A 24382-nucleotide genomic window follows, 5' to 3' on the forward strand; every position below is an offset into this window, starting at 1 on the left:
TTGCAAACCTTTCCAATACGTTTTCCTTCAACAGCTAAAGCTTTCATCTTAGAAAAGTAGTGGTAATATGTCACCACATAGGTGATAATTGACTTTTCATCAGGATGGTCAACACTGATATCTGAAAACCAAATAAGAGTTACTTTAGTATACTGTGGGATATGTGGTTTGAAACAATGCGTACAGTGCTGACAATCCACTATGTAAGACTCAGATATGTGGGTTCAGTGGCCTTTCAGCTTCCCAGATTTTATCTGAAGTCTAGCCTTACGTGCCTAAACTAAAATACGTTCAGTGGTTCTGAGTTAGTGTCATATTCTTTGGTAGTGGCAGCTACAGAACTCCATGACTACTAAGTGCTATATTTTGTGTTAGGCTTAGAGAATGCAAACTGTCATTGAAGTAAAGGACGGGGAGTCATGACCTTTTGGTTCTATTCCAATTTCTGCTGTCTGAGGCTGATATTTACCTATCTTCACAGGGATGTTGTGAGGCACAATTTTTGTCAAACACTTAGAAGGCTGATGTTATGATAGTATTAAGAGTATTACAGAGAGGAAATTCCAACCACCAGCACCAAGGAGTTATAGACTGTCACCCACAGTCATATTTAGAATTCACAAAGGCAAGCAAACCCAGCTGGATATTTGTTCAGGAGAATCCTTAACGAGTGCAGATGGAGAGTAAATTATTTCCAATCCTTGCAGAAATGTTGATGTATTGGAAAGTCAGTGAGAAGAAACTTTCCCAGTGACGACATGATCTTTACCTGTCCTGTGACAATAAAGCTCCCTATTCTAATGTTACTTTGACTTGAAACTACATGCCGCACATGAACACTAATATTCATTTGTTGGCTGAAAAAATGCTGCTGACAATTCTATGAAGTATGTGTCATCTATATTTTAGCTTAAAGAAAAAGTTTTATGTACAGATGATAGAGATGCCTCTTCACTGGGATGTTCTTATGTTTTATATACAAGGCCAGTATGGTGGTCTAGTTACAGCAAAACACTGCCACATGAGAGAATGAGAGTCCTCGGATCCTTGACTGGGACTGAAGGGAACTGGGATTGAAGGTCCCTTGCAGAAGGGAACATCTCGAGCATCTCTCTGATGTCCTACCTACTCCTCCTCAGGAAAATGCAGGGAGTGGTACTGATAGGAAAGAGAGCTGCATCCAGTTGCCTTCCGCACAAAAATCTGCCACAAAACATCACCTTGGGGCATGGAGGGTTGTAAAAAAGGAATGATATTCCTCCACATACAGCCAGTCAATGCTGTAAGGGTAGGAACTCTTACCCTCTGGGTCCAGAAGCTTAGTGAGACCAAGGTGTTGCTCTGCCAGGTTAAAAGCATTCTGCAGATTGTAGTGTGCATTTGATTTCTTCAGCTTGTCAAAATCAATCAGATCAGGCCTAAAAAATAAGAAAAATCCTTGATTTCCCCAACACACAAGCATGTTGCTTTAAAATGAATGAATAAAAATAAATCCGAGACACCCAAAATAGCAGTGGTGACCTATGGAGCTAAGTTCACCAGGGATGAATTTGGACCAGATTCTGACACCTTTACTTGTATTATCCAGTACTTTACTTCTCAAGTAGTCGTACCCCTTTCAGTAGGACACTGAAGGAGTAAGGTACTGCACAGCATGTGCCAGGGTGGCACAATCTGGCCCATGACAAAAATGGGGATAATTTACCAAGAATGAATGTGACCTAAATGAATAAGAAAAAACAAATAATCTACTGCCAGGGTTGTGCAGCCTTAACTCACATTTGTGAGCACTTTCTTGTGCAAGTAGTCACCAATGTGAGTACAAGTGGTATAGTTTAGCTCCTAATGAACATTTAACCTAGGGCCAAATTATGCCACCTTACTAACACGGAGTATCACCATACTTCACAAGTAGTCCATTGAATTCAATGGTGCTAGTCAGGGTAAGTAAGGGTAGCACATGTGGAAAAGAGTAGCTGTCTATTTAGGTACCGAATTGACATTGCGAGGAAAGTAGTCAATCACAAAGTGATACAATCACATATGTATGATTTATTCTCCTGAATACAAATGTAGCCATTTTGATGTGCAATGCCAGACACTAACTACCACTTGGGTGAACTGGCAATGATGTGAAGAGCTACAACAGTCTGATTATTTTGCTGCATCTTTTGCCCATGGGACTCTGCAATGTTCTTGCAACCTATCTTCAACTCCCACAGATTTAAAAATCAAACAGCGAACTACTATACTACAAAATTGTGAGTACACTTTCATCTTTCTAAATCTATAGCGAATATTCCAAGGACATACCTGTGTTTATGGATTAGTGCGTTGAAAGCCATCCCATCCCTCCAGCTAGTGGTAAAGTTGTGAATGTTGACGTTGGGGTAACTGACACAACAAAAACCAGAAAGAGCATAATCAATATAGCATTCCTGCTCTGGCTTTGCATGTTATGTCAGTGGAAGCTGGTGGTAGGAGTGACAATTATAACATAAGGGAGGGATGTTATCAACCAGCTACTAAAGTTTCACAATCATAATGACTGTTGTCTATTCATGTCAATAGCAAGAGGCAAGAACATCTCAGTTTTCCTTGTAACGCTTAAAGAAAGGTTATACATTCTACGCGTGTGATAATAACCAACTTTTTTTAAAAAGCTAGAAAAGTAATTTTACTCTGTGGTGCCCAGTCTGCAGTCCGTATTGTTCCGATGTCTTCAAGTCTGAAGTCACTTCTTGACTCAACAGCTGAAAATTATTATTTTCAGGTACTTGAAATATTAAATATTGGAGAGGGATAGGAACTGCTGGAGAAGCAGAACGGAAAGTTTCAGAGGAATGACCTTTCCCCACAAATGCTTTTAACCGAGAGTTCAAGATTTTGAGTGTGATGGTCAAATTTGTGCCTAATGGATTGAGCAGATTCAAGATTAATTTGATCAGTGGTTCAGGGACTTTCAAAGTTTCCGAAAAATGTTCAGGTTGTTTGCAAACCCCAGTTCAGGTGAACTCTCTGAAAGAGAGGCCTAAGTTTCGCTAGAATTACTTAACTGCGCTCAATTTGCTATACGTCCATTCAAGTTTCATGAAGGAAAGAAACAGTGGATTTCTATAAATAATGGATAGCCAGTTAATAGCAAGAAGGCTACTATTTGTGAAAGGCATTTTGGAAGCACTTCTGTTTATGTAAGCCCTCTTTCTAAATGTGAAAGAAATCAAAACTTTAATTGCCTAACAAATTCAAACCTGCACTAAATAATGTGTGTGGCTACCTCAAAGGCAGCAGGACACCAAGGAGTCTGTTTCAGAGAAGCAGCAACAGTCTTCCCATTGATATTCTTTTTCCTTGCAGCCCTCAAAAGATATTCTGTGGGCCAAATCCACCGAAATCAAGCGTAAAGAACAAGATTTAATCAAGACAAGCTACAGTCCTTTGACGTTTAAAACTCTTTTCATTATCTAGGGTGAATTCCATTGCATAATACTGAATTCCTATAAAAAGCGACACACTATTTCTGCAGGTTAGGACTTTCAGAAGACTAGAATTGTAGTCCTCAGAATTATACCACTCCTGAGACTACAATGAACATCTTTGTTTCATTAAGTCCTTTTGCCCAGCCTACGCCATCCACAAAAACAACGCCCAACTTCTCCGTCCCAAAATGCAACCCCACAACCAGAAAGAGAGAAAATTATATTATTTTGATGTTAGAGTCTTCTGAGATTCTGCCTTGAAAGGAGAGCAGGATTCAGATAAATACTTTTGTGTTCCAATGATATTCTAGGAAAAGATATGGAACATCCTAGTCAACAAACACACAAACTCAAAAGGACTGCATCAATTTTCAGCTATCTATGTTTTGGCCTGCTCCCACTGAAGTCAAAGGGAAATTGACACGGACTTTCATGGAAACAGCTCTCGGTTCCTAGTATATTTTCTAAAACAAAACGTGAAGGACCAGCAGCTCAGGATTATATACCACAGAGTCTTGTCAATCTCACAATAATAATCTAATGATCCACAAGCAGAACACCATTGTTTAGAATGACCCAAAATTCCACTGAAAACACAGAGAAGACTTGGGGCAAAGCTTCTGAAACAGTTAAAATGCTAGTTATTGTATATATCTATGACCTCACAAAAAAATTAAGGGAAAAAATCTGGTAGTAAACATGCCTCAGTGTCATCACAATCTCATAACAGGAATGGAAAGGGGGTGTTGAGCTAGTAGTCTTTCCTGAATTCTCAGATTCTGATATTTAGCACGTAGAACACATGAAAGAAACATAAGTAAGCCAGATTTCACTGACTAGTAAATATCAGCTTTTAAGATTAATTTTACTATTTCTGTTGATTGCCTTATCTTAGTTCAATCCACTTAAGGGAAGATACGTGTTTATACATTTAAAACAATTTCATTGAAACCTCGGAATGCTGTAAGAAGAATATTTCAGATAACCTTTTTATCTACACTCACCCAGCTGTCTTCATCTGGCACCACAGGAGCAAAGCATCCTTAGCAGATTTCTTCTCTTTGTTGTCTTCCGTTTCGACACTGATATCTTGGATCTAAGATTCACAAATCAGTTTTAATGAAATCAATTTACCATTTCTGAGCTAATTCTGCACATTTCCAAAGAAATAAAATAAATTAATACCAGAGCAAAAGCAACACAGAAAACCAAGGAACAGGAAAGCAAAAGAGCAGCAGCGCAGAAGTCATTTATGTTCACTCACTTAGAAGAAAAATAAGATGAACAGTTTCTTTTGCCTTTAACTTACCAGAAGATATTTTTAAAAGTCCACGGACAAACAATTTAAAATTCACCAGAAACGTCCAATTCAAATTGTCAAAACAAAACCTGTTTTATACAAAGCTATAGCCTAATCTTGCCAGGTTTTCTGTGCTTCCTGCAAAGTTCTGAGTACTCTTAACTCATTTCAGTAGAAGTTGAGGATGCTCAGCATCTTGTGAGACGGAAACCTGAGGGACAGATCCCAGTTCCTTCGAAGGCAACGTGGTTTTGTCACTGAGTTCAGTGGAACCAGTGGCTTTAGAAGCAACACAGTCTAGTATGTTGAAGTCTACTATTTTATTCACTTTAAAATAAAGATGGTAACCTATGGGCATGTTGACCATTTTATCCTCAAAGACAAAGTAAACTGAAAAGATTTTACTTCAAAAATGTCAGACTTTCTGGATATATTGCACTGCTATATTTTACACTGACTTTGTATCAGGATAGCTGTAGAACACACAGAAATTTTACAATAAATCTTTTCCTTACATATAAGGAACGAAAGGGAATAGCACTGTGACTGTCATAAAAGTTAACTATACGTTAGCTGTTAGTTCAGACCAGTTTAAAAGCTAAAGAGACATTTACTTTTCAAAATTACATTCTACTCCACTGAGATGGGAACTTTTCTCCTGTATTTCATACATATTCAAAGAACCAAAAATACTCCCACTCATTGTTTGCATGGTTTTAAGTAAAGCCATAAAAGGCAAAAATATTAAGATTTTAAACAACTTCGTGGCTGTCAAGAGTAGAAAGATAAGAGAAATAAGGTTTATACATTTATACTATTGGTTATGACTAAACTGTGAAATCTCTACAAATCACTTTCAGTGATTTTAAGTGTTTATATGTCATATATTTAAACACCCTGATAATGAAAATAAGATAGTTTATTTTGTTCTCTGCGCCTTGTATTTACCTATGTTTTTAAAAACAGTACCTGAATTATAGACAGAAAACCTAGGCTGACAGTTCTCGTTTGCTTCCTGCTATGGATCAGTAGCGCAACTTAGGCATCAATCATGCAAGCCGCTGTCCATTTCTGTAAGCTCCTGAGAAGTCCTGCTGAGTACTAAGTACCCTCAGCTCCCCTTGAAGTCAGTGCGACTCAGGGGCACTTAGCACTTCTCAGAAGGTCCCCAGTAACTTGGAGGATCAGGTCCACTGAGAACGAACATGTAGAACTCAAAAGTAATTTGTTTACCTGGAATCTCAGAATAATGGTCCAAATAAGGCCAAGAGTCAGCCTGTGATTCCCATCCACAATATCATGGGATCCCATGTTTTCTAGATGCACTCTTTGTTCTTTCAGAAACTGGAGGGCTTTATCAACATTCTCCAAACAATGGATGCGCATCCTTCCCTTGGTTGGTTTGGGCTACAAGGCAAAACACAGACCGGGAAAAAAGATATTACTGAAACTGCAAAAAATGTTTCTCAACCATTCAATCTAAACAGGTGCAGTCATCTACAATTTCCATTCTCAGTCTGGCAATAGTATGTATTTTCTCTCCAGATGGGATTTAACGCTGATGACAAAATTAAAAACACAATTCATGATCTGTGGTCACACATCATTTTAGGGACACAGTCTCATCTCAGGCTTTGACCCAGATTAACCCCTTTCAATATGAGGTAAGCATTTCTTCCTTGAGAGAATAGGTTTATTTATTTATTTATTTAAATTGTTTTCCTTTTAAAACTCATTTTTAAAAGGATAATGTTGCTGCGTGGTCATCTCTGGCTGAAACATGTGTCCAAACCAGTCAGAGGACCAGTGCATCCCCAATCAACCAATAACGTCCGTTTATGGAACCAGATAACGTGCCCGTGGTTACCACACCCAGAGGTGAGAGAGGATAATTTGGCCGATATAAGGAGTGAAAGTGAACACCTTCACTGAGAACGTGATCAAGTCTCTGAAGCAGAAGTGAAGGCAATTTAATTCCACCTCCCAGTCAAAATATGCTGCCATCATCTTCCTTTTCAATTCACTACCTTCATTTGCTATCTGCAAGACTAGTGATTTTGCTGGGTGATAATGGCATGTTTTACTGACACACCCCTTTCTGTGCCAGACAGCCAAGATTTGTTTTTAAAGTAACATTTGCTGCATTGGGAAATATATTAAATAAGCAAGCTCACCAATGCATGAACACAATAAAGATAAACAATTAACTCCAGAGGACATCTCCTGCCAACATTTAACTCTTTTAAAGGCAGCTCAGATTTGGCCCTTAAACAAACTGATGAGGCACCATGAAAAGGAAATTTCAAAACTTCTTTGACCCTTAAAGACAGGCAGATTTTATCAAAATAGCAGAATACATTTATTCCAACTGATTTCCTTAAAAGAAAAAAAAGGAAGCCAGCACCGTGAAAGTAACATTTTTGATCAAGACCCAGTGTAACCCGGCAAAACCATGAACGCAATAACATCACTTGAAAGTCAGGTATAAAACAGAAACAGTCAGGTATAAAATAAAAAAAACTTTGTTCTGTAGACAAGCATTACAGCTGAATATGCTGTTCAGTGCTCACTGACATATCTTTGAGGGTATTCAGCCAAAACACTAATCCACACTGTTTTCTTTGTTTTATTCAGTGAATGTAATTAACTGGCCACTGAAATAGCTCAGGCAAAGTCCTTTCTTCAGACTGTACTCAGGAGACAGAAGGTCTCAGCCAGAGCTCTGTTATGTATCCTAGGAACACTGGCTTGAACAACATCAGTAATAAACATGAAACGCTTTGCTAAAAAAATATTCTTAAGGACACCAAAGTGTCAGTAGTCACTGGTTTCACTTCAAATTTCTGTGACCACAAGTTCTCTTTTGGGAGCAGCATGGCCTAAGTCAGCATTAATTCTGATCCAGGGCGTAAGTTTCCAGGAACCTGATTCTCACTTACATGATGGCTACTTTACACCACCCTGGCTATGTAACAGGCCCTCAAAACGGACATAAATTACATTTCCACTCTGAGGTTTCCACACACTGTCAGAGCAGGGCAAACAGGCTTTAGTGTACACAAGACCTCACATTTCAGAAAAGATACTAGGGTGATCCCAGGAATTATAGACCAGTGAGTCTGACCTTCAGGTAAACGGATGCAATGATTATTAAAGAGTAGTTATAAGTGAAGTTATTTTGGGTGCCTTAATTTTGTGGTTCCCAACTTGAGACACCTCAAAGGTTTTCAGAGGATGGATTGTTAGCAGCACCTTTGGAAAATTCAGGCCCTTTAGTGATGTACAAATTTGGGCACCTGAAGATTGGGGCATTCCAAATCACCACACCTTTTTGAAAATTTAGGCCTCAGTGACTTGCCCAAGGGAAAACAGGAAGTCTTTGACAGGGCACTGAACTGAACTCTGCTCTTCAGCATCCCAGGATAGTGTCCTAGCAACTGGACTGTTTTTCCACTGGACTATTCTTCCGTGTTGCAGGATGAGGGTAAGAATTTGTAACACAAGTGTAAGGTTATTATATATTTTATTGAATGAATATATTAACTGCATTTACAATTTAAAAATAACATATATAAGATAGCTTCTGTCTCTAGTTATCCCAGTTGTCCTAACTTTCTAGGTTTGCTCTCTAAATGGTAAGTTTTTTTGAGCAGAGATTGTCTTGATATCTGTGTCTTATGTAGCACTAAACACATTGTGCCAGTGAATAACAAATAAAAAATAAAGGTAATTACAAAGAGCAACAGAATTTCAGCAAGTAAGCCACATAAGATGATCAAAATAATATACTCTTCATTGTGCGTAACTGTCTCAAGGTTTTGTGAATTACCTTATCTATATCCATGTTTGCAGTGGAAGGAATGCTAGAATGTGCTGTTTAAACAAAGGTTGCTGTACTCACATTCTAAAGCTGAGATAACAATACTAAAATAAGAAATTGTAGTAGTGTTGCAAACCACTACTATGGTATTTTAATGGTGATGTAACCACAGATGTAACATTCTCACTAGGAGAATGCTGCTGGCTTGGCACCATTACTCCCAATATAACTACATATGTTCTATTTGAATAAAAGATCCATTTTTCAAACCTTGGTGAGAAAAAAAAAAAAATCACATGGAGGAAGTTGCATGGCTGGTCTGAGTTTCCCCGTAGATAAAGTAATATGTGACATCAAAACTGACTTCAGAGCAAATAATTAAACTGAAATTAAGCGGTGAAACTGTGTTGAAGGGTTTGCAGACTTAATACCTGAAATAGTCTAAATTTTACAATAAAGACCAACTCTGATCTCAGCTACACCAATGTAAGTGAATACAGTATCGGAATAAGCACTGTTTGCAGTGATCTCGTTCAGGGCATAAGCTTTTGTGGGCTAGAACCCACTTCATCGTTCAGGGCATAAGCTTTCATGGGCTAGAACCCACTTCACTGATGAACAAATCAAAACAATATTTGGAAATCCCTATATCAAGTTTTGCTGTACTAACACAGCACTGTGGGGCATATGTCCAATTTACTATGCAGGGTCTTAACCCCAATTTACTATGCAGGGTCTTAACCCATATGGCTTCCATTAATAAGACCAGCTGAAGACACTTGATTACACAGTTGCAACCTCATGTAGCCTTGGATCACAGCTGAAGACAGTATTCCTTTGATAAGGTTGTTTTAAGAGCAGGGACATCATTAAATGATCTGTGTGGGGGAAAACTAGTACCCCACCATTCCCTAAAATACACTTCCAATAGTCATACAGCACCACTTCTTACCACTGGAGTTTTATTACACCCAGTCCACAGGATGAATATCTTCCCTCAGATACTGACACTCATTTCCCGTTGATGAGAATGAGAACTGCTCACATACCTGTGGAAAAAGTGTCACCCAGAGGATTCTAGTTCATGTGGCATACCCCCCTAATCAAAGACAGCCACAGCCTGCAAGGTGCTGAGCACCTTTCAGAGCCTTCATTGATTCCAATGGGAGTTGAGGTTGCTCAGTACTTCCTGGTAGTGCTCAGCACCTTACATGATAGATGAGGCTCTAAAGGTTCTAACTCCTACTGAAGACAATAGAAAGACACTTCAATGAGAACTAAATCAAGCCCTTACTTGTGTTAAATACAATTTTTAAAAATTGATAGGAAGAGGTTTCTTAAAAATATGGGGTGAAATCCTGGCCCCATTGACATTAATGGGAATTTTGCCACTGACTTCAATGAAACCAGGATTTCACCCATGGTTTTCATGAAGAGATGACAAAAAGAATATAAAGATATAGACACTTACAAGTCTTTCTCCTGAAAGAACTTCCAGCAGTTTGATAAGCATCCGTCCATCACGAAGATCAGTGTATAAATCTGTAATTCTACATGATACACGTGCCAAATGTGAATTAACCCACTTTGTGAAAGTCTTCTTCTGAACTGCCTCTCGTTCATCTAGGCAAAGAAATAATAAAGGATTATTCTAAACAAACCAAAGCTTATGCACAGACATAAAATGATGATATTCAAACCCATGTTTCAATATATTCAAATAAAGAGGCTTGCTAGTGTCTCCAGAGGAGTTATTTAATCAGGACATTTCACAGAAAATCCAACTTTCTTATTTTATAGTATTTTCTGATGAAGTCAGGAGAACTGATTTCACTGGGAATTTTGCCTCAGCAATGTTTGAGAAGTAAATCTGGAGCATGGACTTCAGGATTTGGCAGCAGAACCTGTTTCTTAAGACATGAATAGGTGACTAGTAAAAGAATAACCTAAAGCAGAGGTGGGCAAACTACGGCCTGGGGGACCCTCCTGCCTGGCCCCTGAGTTCCTGGCCCAGGAGGCTAGTCCCCGGCCCCTCCCCTGCTGTTCCCCCTTCCCCGCAGCCTCAGCTCACTGCACAGCCGGCACAATGCTCTGGGTGGTGGGGCTCTGAGCTCTTGTGAGGCAGAGCAGCTGCAGAGCCGCAGCTTGACCCGGTGGCGTGGCTAGCTCCAGCCGGGCCGCACAGTTGCCTGTCCTGGTGCTCTGGGCGGCACGGCTATAGCGTCGCCAGCCACCGGTGCTCCAGGCAGCGTAGTAAGGGGGCAGGGGGTTTGGATAGAGGGCAGGAGAGTTCTGGGTGGTGGTCTGGAACGGGGGATGTGGAAAGGGGTCGGGGCGGTCAGAGGATGGGGTTAAATGGGAGCAGGGGTCCTGGGGGAGGGCGAGAGGGAAACGTCAGGAAGGAGGGGGGTGTTGGATGCGGCAGCCAGGGGCAGGGGTTCCGGGGGCGGTCAGGGAGAAGGGGTGGTTAGATGGGGCGGGGGGGGCAGTCCGGAATGAGAGGAGGGGTTGGATGGGGCAGCGGGGGGCAGTCAGGGTCAGGGGGGTCTGGGGGTGGTCAGGGTACGGGTGGGGATGGATGGGGCAGGGGGCGTCAGGGAACAGGGAGTTTGGATGGGGCAGGAGTCCCGCGGGGGGGCCGTCAGGGGGCGAGAAGCGGGGGGGGGGTCAGATAGGGGGCAGGGGTCAGGCCACACCTGGCTGTTTGGGGAGGCACAGCCTCCCCTAAGTGGCCCTCCATACAATTTCGGAAACCGGATGTGGCCCTCAGGCCAAAAAGTTTGCCCGCCTCTGACCTAAAGTGTGTCTGTGAATTACCAAACTTCCCTGTCCTTTGTTAATCTTGGTTATCTTGCAGCTTTTAAGATAACCGTCCAACTTCTGCTCTTGATTATATTGGTGTAAATTCAGAGCAACTTCGTTGAAATCCATGGAGTTACTCAGGATTAACCTTCGTGTGAGAGCTGAATTTGGTCCAATGCTTCTCACTTATTTTAGTCCTTCCCCCTCATAATAGCATTTATTTTAGGATTCAAAGATTTAAACAAATATTTATGTAAAAGCCGGATGAACTGTTCCAGAACTGCAAGAGTGAAGTTGGCCTGGATTTACATAAAGCCACAGAAAAACAGATTTTTTCAACATACACATACCACACACTTTCCTAACTGTTTGTTCAGATAACCGTTGGCAAAAGTCATAGTTCATTTAATGTGTATGCTCCCTATAGACCTACGTTAATTCAGAAACTCTTAAGAAGTTGTCTGCTGAGTATCCGACTTTTAGCCGGAAAAAGGTGCATCGTTTGGTCACTCAGGCTCTTAACTGACTTCAGTGGACTTTGGATCAGGACCTTATTTATCAGGCCTCACATTTAGGCACCTAAATAAGAGGCCTGATTTCAAAGGCACTGACCATCTGAAACTCTTATTGACTTCATTGGGATTTGTGGGAACTCAGCGCTTTTGGAAATCAGGCCACTTTGACTTAGACACCTAATTTTAGGCACCCAAAAAACTCTGAACACATTATTTTAGATATATGAAATGTTTTTGGAATGTAGGAGGGTTACATTTTCACGCAGAACTGAATCTGTCTGATGTCTCCCATGCTCCCTGGCCTTTTGGAATTTCCCAGGAGGTGCAATGTGCCTGCTTTCCTACAGACAGTGCTTCTCTAGCATGGACAGGTGCATAAATCTGGCACATTCATAGCTAGTTTTACTATATTCTGCTGGAGTACAGGGACTGATTGTGGCAACATGGGATAGGAGGAAAGAGGAGAAGAAAACTGAAGCCTAGGGGGTAAGAACACAGAAAGTAAAGAAATAAATAGCAATAGCGACAAGGGGGTGGTGGTAAGGGAAGGAAACAGGAAGAAGGAATCTGAAAAGGAGAGGGCGCACTATCAGTCACTAAATGACTGTAGGTATTTGTTTACTTATATGACCCCTGTCACTACAATATCTCAGTGCCTCCCGTGTATTTCTGAATTTATTCTTGCAGTACCTCGTGAGAGGGCTAATGCATTGGAACTGACCCTCAAAGGTGTTTATATTACACCAATACGTTTTCAACAGCCTGACAGCCCATGGTACAGTTTGCAATGGTCCTCTCTTTGTGAAGTACAGTGTTACAATGACATGGCAACACAACAGCAAGTTCGCAGTAACTGAGGCTTGCTTTCTGATACCCTGATAGTAACCAACCCTAGTTTATTACATGCTGCAGACCTTTGCCCCACTGAGCTATCTACTCCCGATTGTGTTGTAACTTTTCCCCACAAAATGCTCAATGCTTTGTGACCACATATTTCATTCTGACAGGTTTCAGAGTAGCAGGCATGTTAGTCTGTATCCGCAAAAAGAAAAGGAGTACTTGTGGCACCTTAGAGACTAACATTTATTTGAGCATAAGCTTTCATCAGCTACAGCTCACTTCATCGGATGCATACCTTCTAATTATTATTACAACATCACAACGTCAGCAATACAAAGCCAAGATATATATTGTTAATAAGCGGTGTGAACAGGATGTGGGCCACTTCATTAGAAAGCACAGACTCCTTTCTAGCAAAGCAATACTACAAAACCAAAAATAGAGTCAAAAGATACAGCCTCCCATACTCAAGCTGCTCCTCATTTCCAGCAGCATAATAGCACAGTTTGCTCAATTCTTCACCAAAGGAAAAAACCCATCATATCTGGCTAGTGGAAATACTAGTCTATCCAAATAATAATTTAAATATACTCTCTAGTAACCTTAAACATTCTGTTCAGAACTATTTGTAGTGAATTCCTTAGAATGCTTTATCTGCACAGTTGCATGTCTGCTAATTCATGCGTCAAGTCAAGAATGATTCCTTTAACTAGTGAGTCACAGAAAACAGTTAAAGAACTAGCAATGCTTTACATCTATTAAAAATTTTCCAACAATTACCACTTCTCCCTTCCCCATAAAGTTTACATAAAAACTCATTGTGACCCAGATGTGTCCAAGAACACTACATAATGTATATTTATTTAACTACTGTAATGTCTATATAGCAATGCAACATTAAGAGATGTCTAGATACAGGTACAGACTTATAGTTTGGATGTTCAAAGCATTATAGCTTCAAGAAAGCTGTGAAATCTAGTTACTAAGTTATCTGTAATGGAACCTATTAAAATAAACACATGATTAGGGGGAGGGACAGCTCAGTGGGTTGAGCATTGCCCTGCTAAACCTAGGGTTATGAGTTCAATCCTTGAGGGGGCCATTTAGGGATCTGGGGCAAAAATTGGGGATTGGTCCTGCTTTGAGCAGGGGGTTGGACTAGATGACCTCCTGAGGTCCCTTCCAACCCTGATATTCTGTGATCACTACTGTGATTATCAGCCATTCTCCAGTCCTCCTTGGGGTGCAGATTAAACATAATGGGTGGTGAAAGCAAACCAGCGGATACCATGTTGTTTTAGCAGGTGGCAACTGAGGGGCCAGACATATGGACTAATCAGGGAAAGGTAAAACAGAATATGGACATTATATGAAAAAATATGGTGATATATTGGGCCAGATACTCAGCTAGCATAAACCTGTGTTAACTTCAACCGAGCTCTAGTAATTTACAGCTGCTGATGATCTGGCCCATTGTCTGAGGAAGGAAAACAGCTGTGTGGGTCAAACAACAATGTATTTCAGTTAATCCATCCCCAGGAAGCCAGCTCTGTTTCCTTAAGCAGTGACTTCCATCCTTTTCACATGGAGGCCCTACCACCCCTCTGACAGATCAGTAGCTGGCTACTCCTCTCACATTGTGTCCCCCTTCCAGTCGTGTCCCAGTACAGTTGCTGATCCCCTCCTTTTACCTATTCACTCTCTCTGTCTTGTCTTTTGTGATTTCCATTATTTCCTTTGCATTGGCATGGGTTGTTTCTGATTTTTTGTTTCTCCACCCTCCTTTGTCTTGTTTTCACCCCTTTTCCACCCACCCCTGGTGGTTCCTTCCTTCTCTCCCCACTGTTTACACAAACCTAAAGATAGAAATGGAGGCAATAAAAATTCTAGTTACTGCACCTGTGATGTTTTCAGACATGAAATCTCGGTCTCTCTAATTTTCATGCTCTAAATCTTATGTCTCTCCAATCCCTGTACATTCCAGTTATTTGTTATAATCCACATCTAGGTTTGTGGGCTGAGGGAGGGGGTGTTTCTGTCTTTCTTACTGCCCACTGTGATTGAGCAGTAAGGATGGAAAAACAAACTTGCCATTGGGAAAGTCAAATTACTGACTGGCCGAATGCATCCACTTGCCTGCACTGAGAAAGCCCTGCTTGATAGTAAATAGCCAAGCTCCCACACAGCCTTGTGGCATGCCACTGACTGCCAGCTCTTCAGAAGAGCTGGCAAATAGACAATAAAAGATATCCAGGAATGCAGCTCTGCAGCCCTTTCTGGACTCACACTTTCCTTACCCACTCCAGAGCACTCTGTCTCTCTCACTGGGTGCAGCTAGCCTGGAAAAATTCAGCTCTGTAATTCTCCACTGATAGTAGCAACAGTGCAACCACCAGAGTAGACAGAATGCAGGCGTTTTTACCACCACGTCATGTATACCCCCTGTAGTACTGCATATAATATATATACTTTATACAGGTTTCTATATATGGAACTAGAAAACAAGATTAAAATGGTTGATAAGTTTATTTGAATGGGGTGTGGCATGTAGTCTTAAAACCTCTACGGACTATTTCTGCTTGGCATTTCACAACGATGGCAGATTTTTGCAACTGATTTCACCATCACCTTCAAACTGATAAACTGCAAGTACATTTTTTATTCAGGTCTTTTAAGTTAAAAGACGCACAGAATTAAACAAAGACCATCAATTTTATTTGCATATCTATTTTAACCCAGGAATTGCACCTGCAGCTTAGAAAATGCAACAAAGCACAGAAAATAACTAATTGATGCTATATTCATGTATATACTATTACACAAAAATAAAATATACATGTATATATATTAATATACATTAATAATTAATTATGGGTATTTAATATCAATAGTGGGAAAGGAAGCACCATTTATAGTCACTCATGCCTTTTAAGTTTACATTAACAAATGTGACACTTTTGACAAATATCCTTCATATCTTTAAAGAGTTATTTTTAGATTTTGAACAATCTAATTGAAACCAGAGGATATGGGTGGAGCTGCCAATGTCTTTTAGCTTGTGAAAACATTTGTTTCCCAGGGGTAAAGACAAACGAGCATCATGCAAAACATGCACAGCAGGAAAAAGGAAGTAGCTCTTAACAGCTGTATTGATAATACAGACTCCAACTTATCTTGAGGCAACATTAGGAAGGAAATTTCCTTTGGACGGAAACCCCTCTGACAAATACGATTAGCAGGTGGACTTGCAGCTCATGCTTAGTGCTTGTGATTTACTGTGGCTGACTTGGTTTAGTTGTTTAGTAAGTAAACAGGAGTTAGGTAATAAACTTTCCTTAACGAACACTCTTCCTTTATAATTTTAGCAACATTCTAAAATATTAAGGGTGGGATTTTCAAAGCTGATAAAGGAATCTGGATGCCCAATACTCATTAAAATTAAAGGGACTGTAGGATTCTGGATAAAAATCCATGAACCATATTCTGCTGTCGATTACACCAGTGCCATCCTATTGAATTCAATTAACTCAGTGCGCTTGCACCAGTATAATGGAGAATTTGGCTCCGGATATGAAGTGGGAAGTACGAAAATCCAGCCAACAAACACAAACATACACAGTCCTCCCCACAGTGCGCAGAACACTGATATCAGCACTAGTGATGTAAAAGTTTAACTGGTTAACCGATTAACAGATAAGCAGACTTATCTATTTCAGTTAACAGTGAAACTCCTCCGCACTGCGGGTGGCAGCCAGGAGGGACCCCGGGTGCGCAGCCGGCAGCTGGGACACCAGCAGCAGGGACCGGTAGTGGGGATCCCCGGGTGCAGGGGCTGGCAGCTGGGGGCCCGTGTAAAACATGGGTGTGCTGCAGCACCCTCCACACCCCTAGTTCCCCAGTTAAACGTGTAACCTATAAATTTTTAGTCGGTTACATGGTTACTCTTTTTAACAGCTATTTACATCCCTAATCAGCACCGTTCCTTTACCACAAAGGCAATCAAATGTTGTGGCTGCAAAGGCTACCTGAACTGGAAGATTGTTTCTGAACTCAGTTTAAAGATTGTTTGCCCTCTTCCACATTGACCAAAGCTTGGTTTAAACAGATTGAGCCCAAACCCATTTAAAATTGGGTTTTAAATCTGTTCAGCAAGCACTGTACCCAGCCCAACACAAGCAGAAGAACTTTAAGCCCAGCTTTTTAAAGGTATTTAGACGCTGCTGCACTCAATGTTGCAGCACCTAACAGACTTAGGATCATAAAGCTCACTTTCAAAAGAGATTTAGGCATTTAGGAGTCAAAATCACATTGACAGTTGATGCCTAAAAGGTAATAACCACCACTTAGCTGGACACAGATGCTGTGCTCAATCTGATAAACTGCAAAGGGAGGGTTCTAAAATTAGCACAAATGACATAGGAAAAAAGACAAGGAAATTAATTAAACCAGAAAAAGAAACCATGAAAGAAGAATTAAGTGTCTGACTAATACTAGCTACAGGGTGTTTAACCTACAATCTAGACTAGCAGTATTGTCGGAACATAATGTTTAGAGACAGGGCTGAAGCTTCATCTCAAGTCTTACCTGCTGTGCCCAGGTAATAAGCAGCGTATTGTATATGTTATACACAGTCAGTTGTAGACCTGGGCAATACTTCAACCAGGGTAAATGCAGGACCTTTTTTCCTTCCTAATTGCAAATGCAACAGCTTCTTTATATTAAATATTTTTTTTACAAGTTGAATATAATTTCTAAAGCGTAAAAATATTTTTTTCCTGTACAGTAAAGAAATATAGACAGTATGCTCTTCCCATCAAACTCTGTTAAATACACTGTCTTAATGATCAAATTTAGGCTCCTGGCTTTTGCGTAGATATTCAACATCAACAGTTTCCCAGAACTCTTAGAATCATAAGAATTCAGGTCAACAGCGCAGAGAGGAAAACAGAACTTTCTTTCTCAGGCCAATGGTCACTCTATTCTCGGCTTTTCAGGATACAGGACACTACGCTGGTCTAATGTGTTTACACAGATGCATAGATATAGAATTCAGCTGCCAATAACAGATGATTTCAAAAATTCCAACCATTCCTGAAGGTCTTCCTATTAAGGAGGATGCCTGAGAAAACTATGATTGGTTATCTGGACAACTCTGTTATGATCTGTGCAGATTTTACTGTGAAGAAACACAAACATATTCACTGTGACAATCTACAGCTTTCACTGCTTTGTAACTGTAAGAGCCAGTTAAATATAATGGGTGAAATTCTGTGCTGCATCTCTAAGTGGAGCAGCCCAAAATTTGCAACCCAGGTGAAGGGTAGATAATGCAGCTTTCAGCCACTTTTGCACTTCCCTATCCTGGTCTGGTCTGGGGCCCTCTGCACAACTTACACAGCTCTGGGCCTGCCCCACAACATACCATCTACACCAGGACCTGTGAAGGGATCTTCGTGGGCAGTCTTATGCCTGACTTCTAGAGTTCCTTTGTAATCTTCCTACAGCTAGAACTGGGGCTTTTAGGGTGCCTTTATGAGGCCACCAGGGGGCCAGAGTAGGGGTGAGGCTCTCACCCAGTATCTTTAACAGCAGCAGCAGGTGCTGTACAATCATTCTAAGGTGGAACAAAAGTGTGTCCTTTAGGCCAGTGGGTTCTCAATCAAGGGTACGTGTACCCCTGGGGTACACAGAGGTCTTCTAGGGGATATTCAACTCATCTAGATCAGTGTTTCTCAACCTGGGGGTTGCAACTCCCAGGGTGGTTGCAAGACCAAGGCCAGCGTTAGCAAGGCCCTAGTGTGCAACGTACAAGGTGGTGGTAGAGACTCCTTGTGTTGTTATACTCATACACTTACACAAGGGCCAGGGACAATCAGGAGCCCTGGACTGTAAGCTCCTCCAGGCTGACACTGTCTTTTTACACGCCTGCTAAGCTCCTAGCACATGACACTGCTATACAGATAAATATGATTATTGTTATTACAAGCACAGAGAGAATAAAACTCATGAACTCATATCACTTGCTCTAAAACATAAAACTAACTCAAACTAAAAGCAAGTCTGTTATGCTAATGAAGACTCTAATTTAAAATGTTTAAAATCCACCAAAAGAAGAGAAAAAATGTCATCAAGTGGGAACAAAGATTACTAGACACTGTTAGAAAAAGGTCACTATTATGAACACAAAAAACACAGCTCCTCCTAACGTTACTGCATTCTAAAACTGTATCCATATTTCCCTTTAAGAACAAGGCAAATAAAACTGAACAGCAACGTTTCTTGTCTTCTAGCATTGTGATGGTTTTCCATCTGCTGACAAGATGCTAGTACTGAAAATATGGACTGATAAAAGCATAAAGAAAGGTATTTAACCTGGAAGCCAAAATCCCCAATAAAGTCAAAGTGAGCATTCCAAAGCTGAGAACATTATTTCATATATGTGCCATATTTAATAACGCTGGATGAACTTCTAAAATAACGGCCATCTGCTTTATTTTTACTTCAATCTCTCAGGTAGTTTAACACAGCAAAGTGGCTCCAACCGATGTTTTCAATGTAAAACTAGTGCACTCAAGAGGGTTATTTTATTACACAAAACAGACTACACGTGAATTTGTTGCGCTGGATTAACTCCACTGAAGAAAAGGGTGTTATAACCAGGGTTTTACCTACATGTGTTTGAACTTCACCCATTAAAGATTAAAAAGGTAAGAAATTATTCTGCTCACATTGTGTTTGGCCACTGACTTCCATTTGGAGCAGGATCAAGTCTCTAGAGCCTCCCCTACTCTACCACAATGGCTTAACATTCCCAAACTTCAAAACAAGGCTGTGTATTTCACAATTCCTCCTCATTTACTGGGAAGCACCAGAGGGAGTTTAAGTCCTATATCACAACACACGTTATAAACAATATTTCATATATATGGTTTGATTGCCTAAAATATCTTAAAATGAGAAAAGGAAAACAGCTGCACAAGGCTATCACCATAAAAACCGTTCTGATATTTTCTCTCTGATGTCGCTAAACCTTGCCCAGAAAATAAAATTTTGTATAAAACCATGTTGAGTAGTCAGCCAAGTAGTACAGTGTTTGGGAGGACAGGTATTTTCATAGTCGTTATTTTTGCATACGGTTGATAGCTGTTTGGTGCTATAATATCAAAAGATGTCACCAGAAGGTTAAGAAAGGCAGCATACTAGAATGACTGGGTCTATATGTGACAATCACTGGGAGGTCTCACATTCCAATAAATGTAACATAAAAGCCATCTGGGGTTAAAAGACCAAACAAAGAGAAAATCTTTATTCTAAAGAGGACAAATCACATAGCAGGTTTACAGAAAGGAAGATGCTTTGACCTATCCTCACTAGATTGATTTAAACTATGCGAATCAGATATTCAACCCGACTTCTGCATTATGGGAAATCATAGTTAAATTATTTTTACAAACTGAAGACTAGCCATTGAAATGCAACTGCCATAATGGAGAATTAAAACCATTTAACACCTTAGGTGACACGCCTGCAAATCTGTATGCCGGTGTTTAGCTTTAAGCACAGAAGCTGTCCCATTGACTTCAGTGAGACTGCTCACATGACTGAAGTTAAGCACAGGCACACGGCCTTGTCACATTTTTCCCTAGCTCCAGAAATTATATCCTGAGAAAAATACTACAGGGACATATAAATGAACAGCACTGAGACTGGAGCACCCAAGGGAAAAAGAAAGTGGGTGCTCAGCACCCACTAGCAGCCTCCCCCCCCCCCCCCGACCGCCCCACTACCTCCCTTCTGCACCTCTCGCCGCTGGCAGAGCTGCCGATCAGCTCCTTCTCCTCCCCTCCCCTTGTGCCTTCAGCACACCACGATTAGCTGTTCAGCAGCATGCGGGAGGCACTGGGGGAGGAGCAGGGGCAGGAAGAGGCGGGGGAGGGGCAGAATGGGGTGGGAAGAGGGGGGGCCGGGGTGAGGCCTTGGGGGAAGGGATGGAATAGGGGCGGGGGCTGGGACGGGAGCAGGGGTTGAGCACCCCACAGGAAATCGGCGCCTATAGTGAACAGCCTTACAGAACAGACAAATAGCCTGAGTAGAATAATAAAGGAGCTACTGTCCGGTGTATAGCTCAGACAAATCTGCATGTACTAATAGAATAAAAATATCCTAGTGCTGTTAAAATACACAAATTCAGCACAACCAATTTGGTCCCGAGCGTTTAAGTCTCTTGGGGAAAAAAATTGTAAATGTGATCGAGTCAGAGACATCGCCTTCTTAAATGGGATCTCGGAAAAGAACTGACTTGTCCCAAGATATTGTCTACGAAACTCCCACAAAGGAACAATGAAAATGATCAAGATCACAGCAGTGTTCTGAACTACACATAGTCTTGTGTGGCCTTTGTAGCTTCCTCCAAAAATATTCTTTACTGGCACAGTGCAGGAACGGGCCAAAAGGTTTTCACAAAAATCGTTCCCCGTACACTATATGGTTAAAGGCTGACATTGGGGACTAGTGCTAGTTCTCTGAACAGCCTAGGTAGGCAGCTGATACCCATACCTCTACCACCTGTTATTTCCCTCCTGTCCAGCAAACCAAATAGAGCGAATGTATTTTTACAATAAACCTACTTCTCTTTGTTGTTTGGAGAAGGGAAGATAAGAAGTTTTGAATTTTGGAGGGTAGGGGAGATTATTTATGACCTCCTCTCCGTGCCACTTCTTTTCCTTCAGTCTTCTCCATTTCCCCCTCAGATGCAGTACTGTTGGTTCCGGTTCCCCACTCCCTCCTTACCTTAATGATGAACTCAGGGCTCAGACATGTCTGTGACTGGGCCTAGATGCAACTAACTGCCCATTTCTATGATTCAGCTGTGTGTGCATACTGGTGCATAGGGTAACCTGGAGTGCTCCACATTCTGGAGCTCCAAGCTCATACATGTCGAGACGCTCTGGAATATGAAGTATACAACTGTCCACTGGGATTATAATTTAGAATAGAGAAAAGGAGACAGGAGTGTTTTGACTCAGTGCAGCCCCATGTTCACCATTAAGGCAGGGAAGTGGGCACACACTGCCATGGTAGACAGAAGCTAACACTCAATCATGAATGCATTTAATCTTTTGGAAATATAAAATCTGGGAGTTAAATTTATAATGATTTGCAGTTAAATTATATATTTGTACTATTAGATTAAATATTTTAAATTGACAACCATATATTTAAATAACCACTGCATCAGTTGGGGATTAATAATATTTTCAGTTTAATAGGCTGATTTAATACCCTTGCTCATGATTTGTTCGTTTCATTCTGCTTCCATTGTCACAGAATAATTTACCTCTGATAATTACAAGGTATATTGTATATGGCAATATACTGTTCTGTACAGTGAGATTGCCAAATAAAAGCAGTAACAAATCAGATAATAATGCTGGATATCAGCATGTGCTATGGTTTGGAGTTAAAATGGCCTCTAAGCTCTCCCTTGATTAAAGCAGAATGAATATTGGCAATAAAAAATGTCTACGTTACAGCAAAGATTACTTGTACTAACTGAAGGAATCTACGGATAATTTAGAACATAAGGCTATTTCTAAAAAGATTACTAACAAGAAGCATTAAAAGGAAAAACTGTCTTCTCCACGAGCCCAGCTCTGCAAGTCTGCCATACAGAGAGCTCCCATTAGTCCCAATATTCACATAGCTCAAGTCTTGCAGAACTGAGCCCTTTAATCTGTAAGTGTGTTTAAGAAATGCTCCAGAAAAACCTGCATTAAAAAATTACACCCCACTGAACATTACACCCCACTATCAACGTCTCTATCAGTCAGTCAGAATGTACACAAAAATTCAACCATAAAAAAGGATGCAGCTAATCAAAATTTATTGTACAATTTCTTCATTTCAAAGATATCACCTCCTCGAATCTTCTCTAGAAGCTCTCCAGGGTATAATTAAGGTTGAGTTTCAACTTTCATTCTAATCTCTCACTTCAGAATTTTCCTTTCGGTGTTAAAATTTCCGTGCTTGGTCCCAGACCAAATGCAATTTTATTTATCTATCTGTGTTTGTTTGGTTTTTGGCAGGATGAGTGGGAACCTTTAAGCAAATTCACTTCAACCTTTAGAGTTATGCACCGGGGGGAGGAGAATATCCTTTTCCGGTAAGAAATGTCTTTGCTCAGATAATTAACTCTGAAGTGGCTGAAGAGAGAGGCTGAAATTTCTAGTATCCAAACTTGACTTGTTCTATAGATCTCATTGAGATATAAAAGGCAAAGCAAATTTGAAGGAAATTGGTTTCAATAATTATAAAGTTTCAAAGATTTAAAATACCTGTAGGTAGTTTCATGCATGCATACTTAAACTTTTCTAACCTTTGTAAAATGAATTGTTAAGGGGGCTCTGATTAAGGATACTGTAGTCTGGTGACGGAGTTTATAAACTTCACAGGTTGAAAATCTCCATCAAGGAGCTTACATATGGAAAGCAGAATTAGTGAGAATGATAGCTCCAGTTCAAATTGTCTACCAAGCTCACCAACTCACATATACCTTCAGATTTCTTTTTTCATTCCCCTTTTCTTTATGTATTTTTTTTAAAAAAAAGCAGGGAAATTAAATGCCAAAACCTAATATTAATACAATATGAAGAGAATAAAGAAAACTCAAAACTCAGGAAATTCCCAAAGGGAGGGTTGTTCCAACAAAGCTGCCTTGGCCATGTGGCATATATGTAGCATATTCTAGATCTGTTTTCAAATATAAACCTTAGCGTATTATTTTGTTATAAATATAAACCATAAGATATACAATGCAGCTTAATTAATGTTCTTGGTGCAATCATAAAAACTCAGGAAATTCAAAAGTTGGGTGTTTGATCACTCATTATTAATGGTGCATTCATGGTATATAACATATATAAATCATTTAACCCCATTTCAGCACGGTATTGTACTTACGCACACATCTACATAAGTAAGTGAACAGTCCCATTGAACTCATGGGACTAAAGTCAGGAATGTACTTAAATACCTTGCTGAACTGAATCCATAATTCACATATATACATAGACATGCATACAGACACTCAGAGTAAAAAGAAAATTCAGTCAATATAGTAGCTGAAAAATTAAAAATGAAATAGGCTGATACACTTCCTAAGCTCTGAAGGAGCACTTACAGGCATATGTTTTCAAAAGTGCATATGTGTGTTCTGTGTGTGCTCAACATCTGATACACACCCACAAATCAGGGATTTTCATGAGCACATACCTATTGAGCTCATGTAAGCCTGACTCAAGCACATGTGTAGCTCAGGGGTGTGAAAAATGCTCTGTGTATACACTTTTCAAAAACTGGTCCATAGTGACTTGCAACAGCTGCTGGAAAGTATAATTCAAACTTGGCAACAGCAGCTAAACCAGAAATGAGGGTTTGTTTATGTAAATCAGAGAACAAAAGCTATTTTGGTATTAACAGGTTTCAGAGTAGCAGCCGTGTTAGTCTGTATTCGCAAAAAAAAAAGGAGTACTTGTGGCACCTTAGAGACTAACCAATTTATTTGAGCATAAGCTGTAGCTCACGAAAGCTTATGCTTATGCTCAAATAAATTTGTTAGTCTCTAAGG

At 40.3% G+C, this 24382-nt stretch overlaps 1 protein-coding gene across 5 annotated transcripts in view; it reads right to left on the reverse strand.

Moving 5' to 3' along the window:
* Positions 1-24382, reverse strand: part of SPTBN1 (spectrin beta, non-erythrocytic 1) — a 214493-nt gene that overhangs the window by 71508 nt on the left and 118603 nt on the right. For all 5 annotated transcript variants that reach the window (XM_073339156.1, XM_073339157.1, XM_073339158.1 and 2 more), the window contains 6 exons: positions 10071-10222; positions 6013-6186; positions 4484-4575; positions 2314-2394; positions 1303-1418; positions 9-121 (listed from right to left, as the gene is read on the reverse strand). In XM_073339156.1, the coding sequence (XP_073195257.1) occupies positions 9-121; positions 1303-1418; positions 2314-2394; positions 4484-4575; positions 6013-6186; positions 10071-10222 (728 nt within the window). The remainder of the gene's footprint in view (positions 1-8; positions 122-1302; positions 1419-2313; positions 2395-4483; positions 4576-6012; positions 6187-10070; positions 10223-24382) is intronic.

Source organism: Lepidochelys kempii, chromosome 3 (genome assembly GCF_965140265.1).
Source record: "Lepidochelys kempii isolate rLepKem1 chromosome 3, rLepKem1.hap2, whole genome shotgun sequence".
In the NCBI taxonomy this organism is placed as follows: Eukaryota; Metazoa; Chordata; order Testudines; family Cheloniidae; genus Lepidochelys; species Lepidochelys kempii.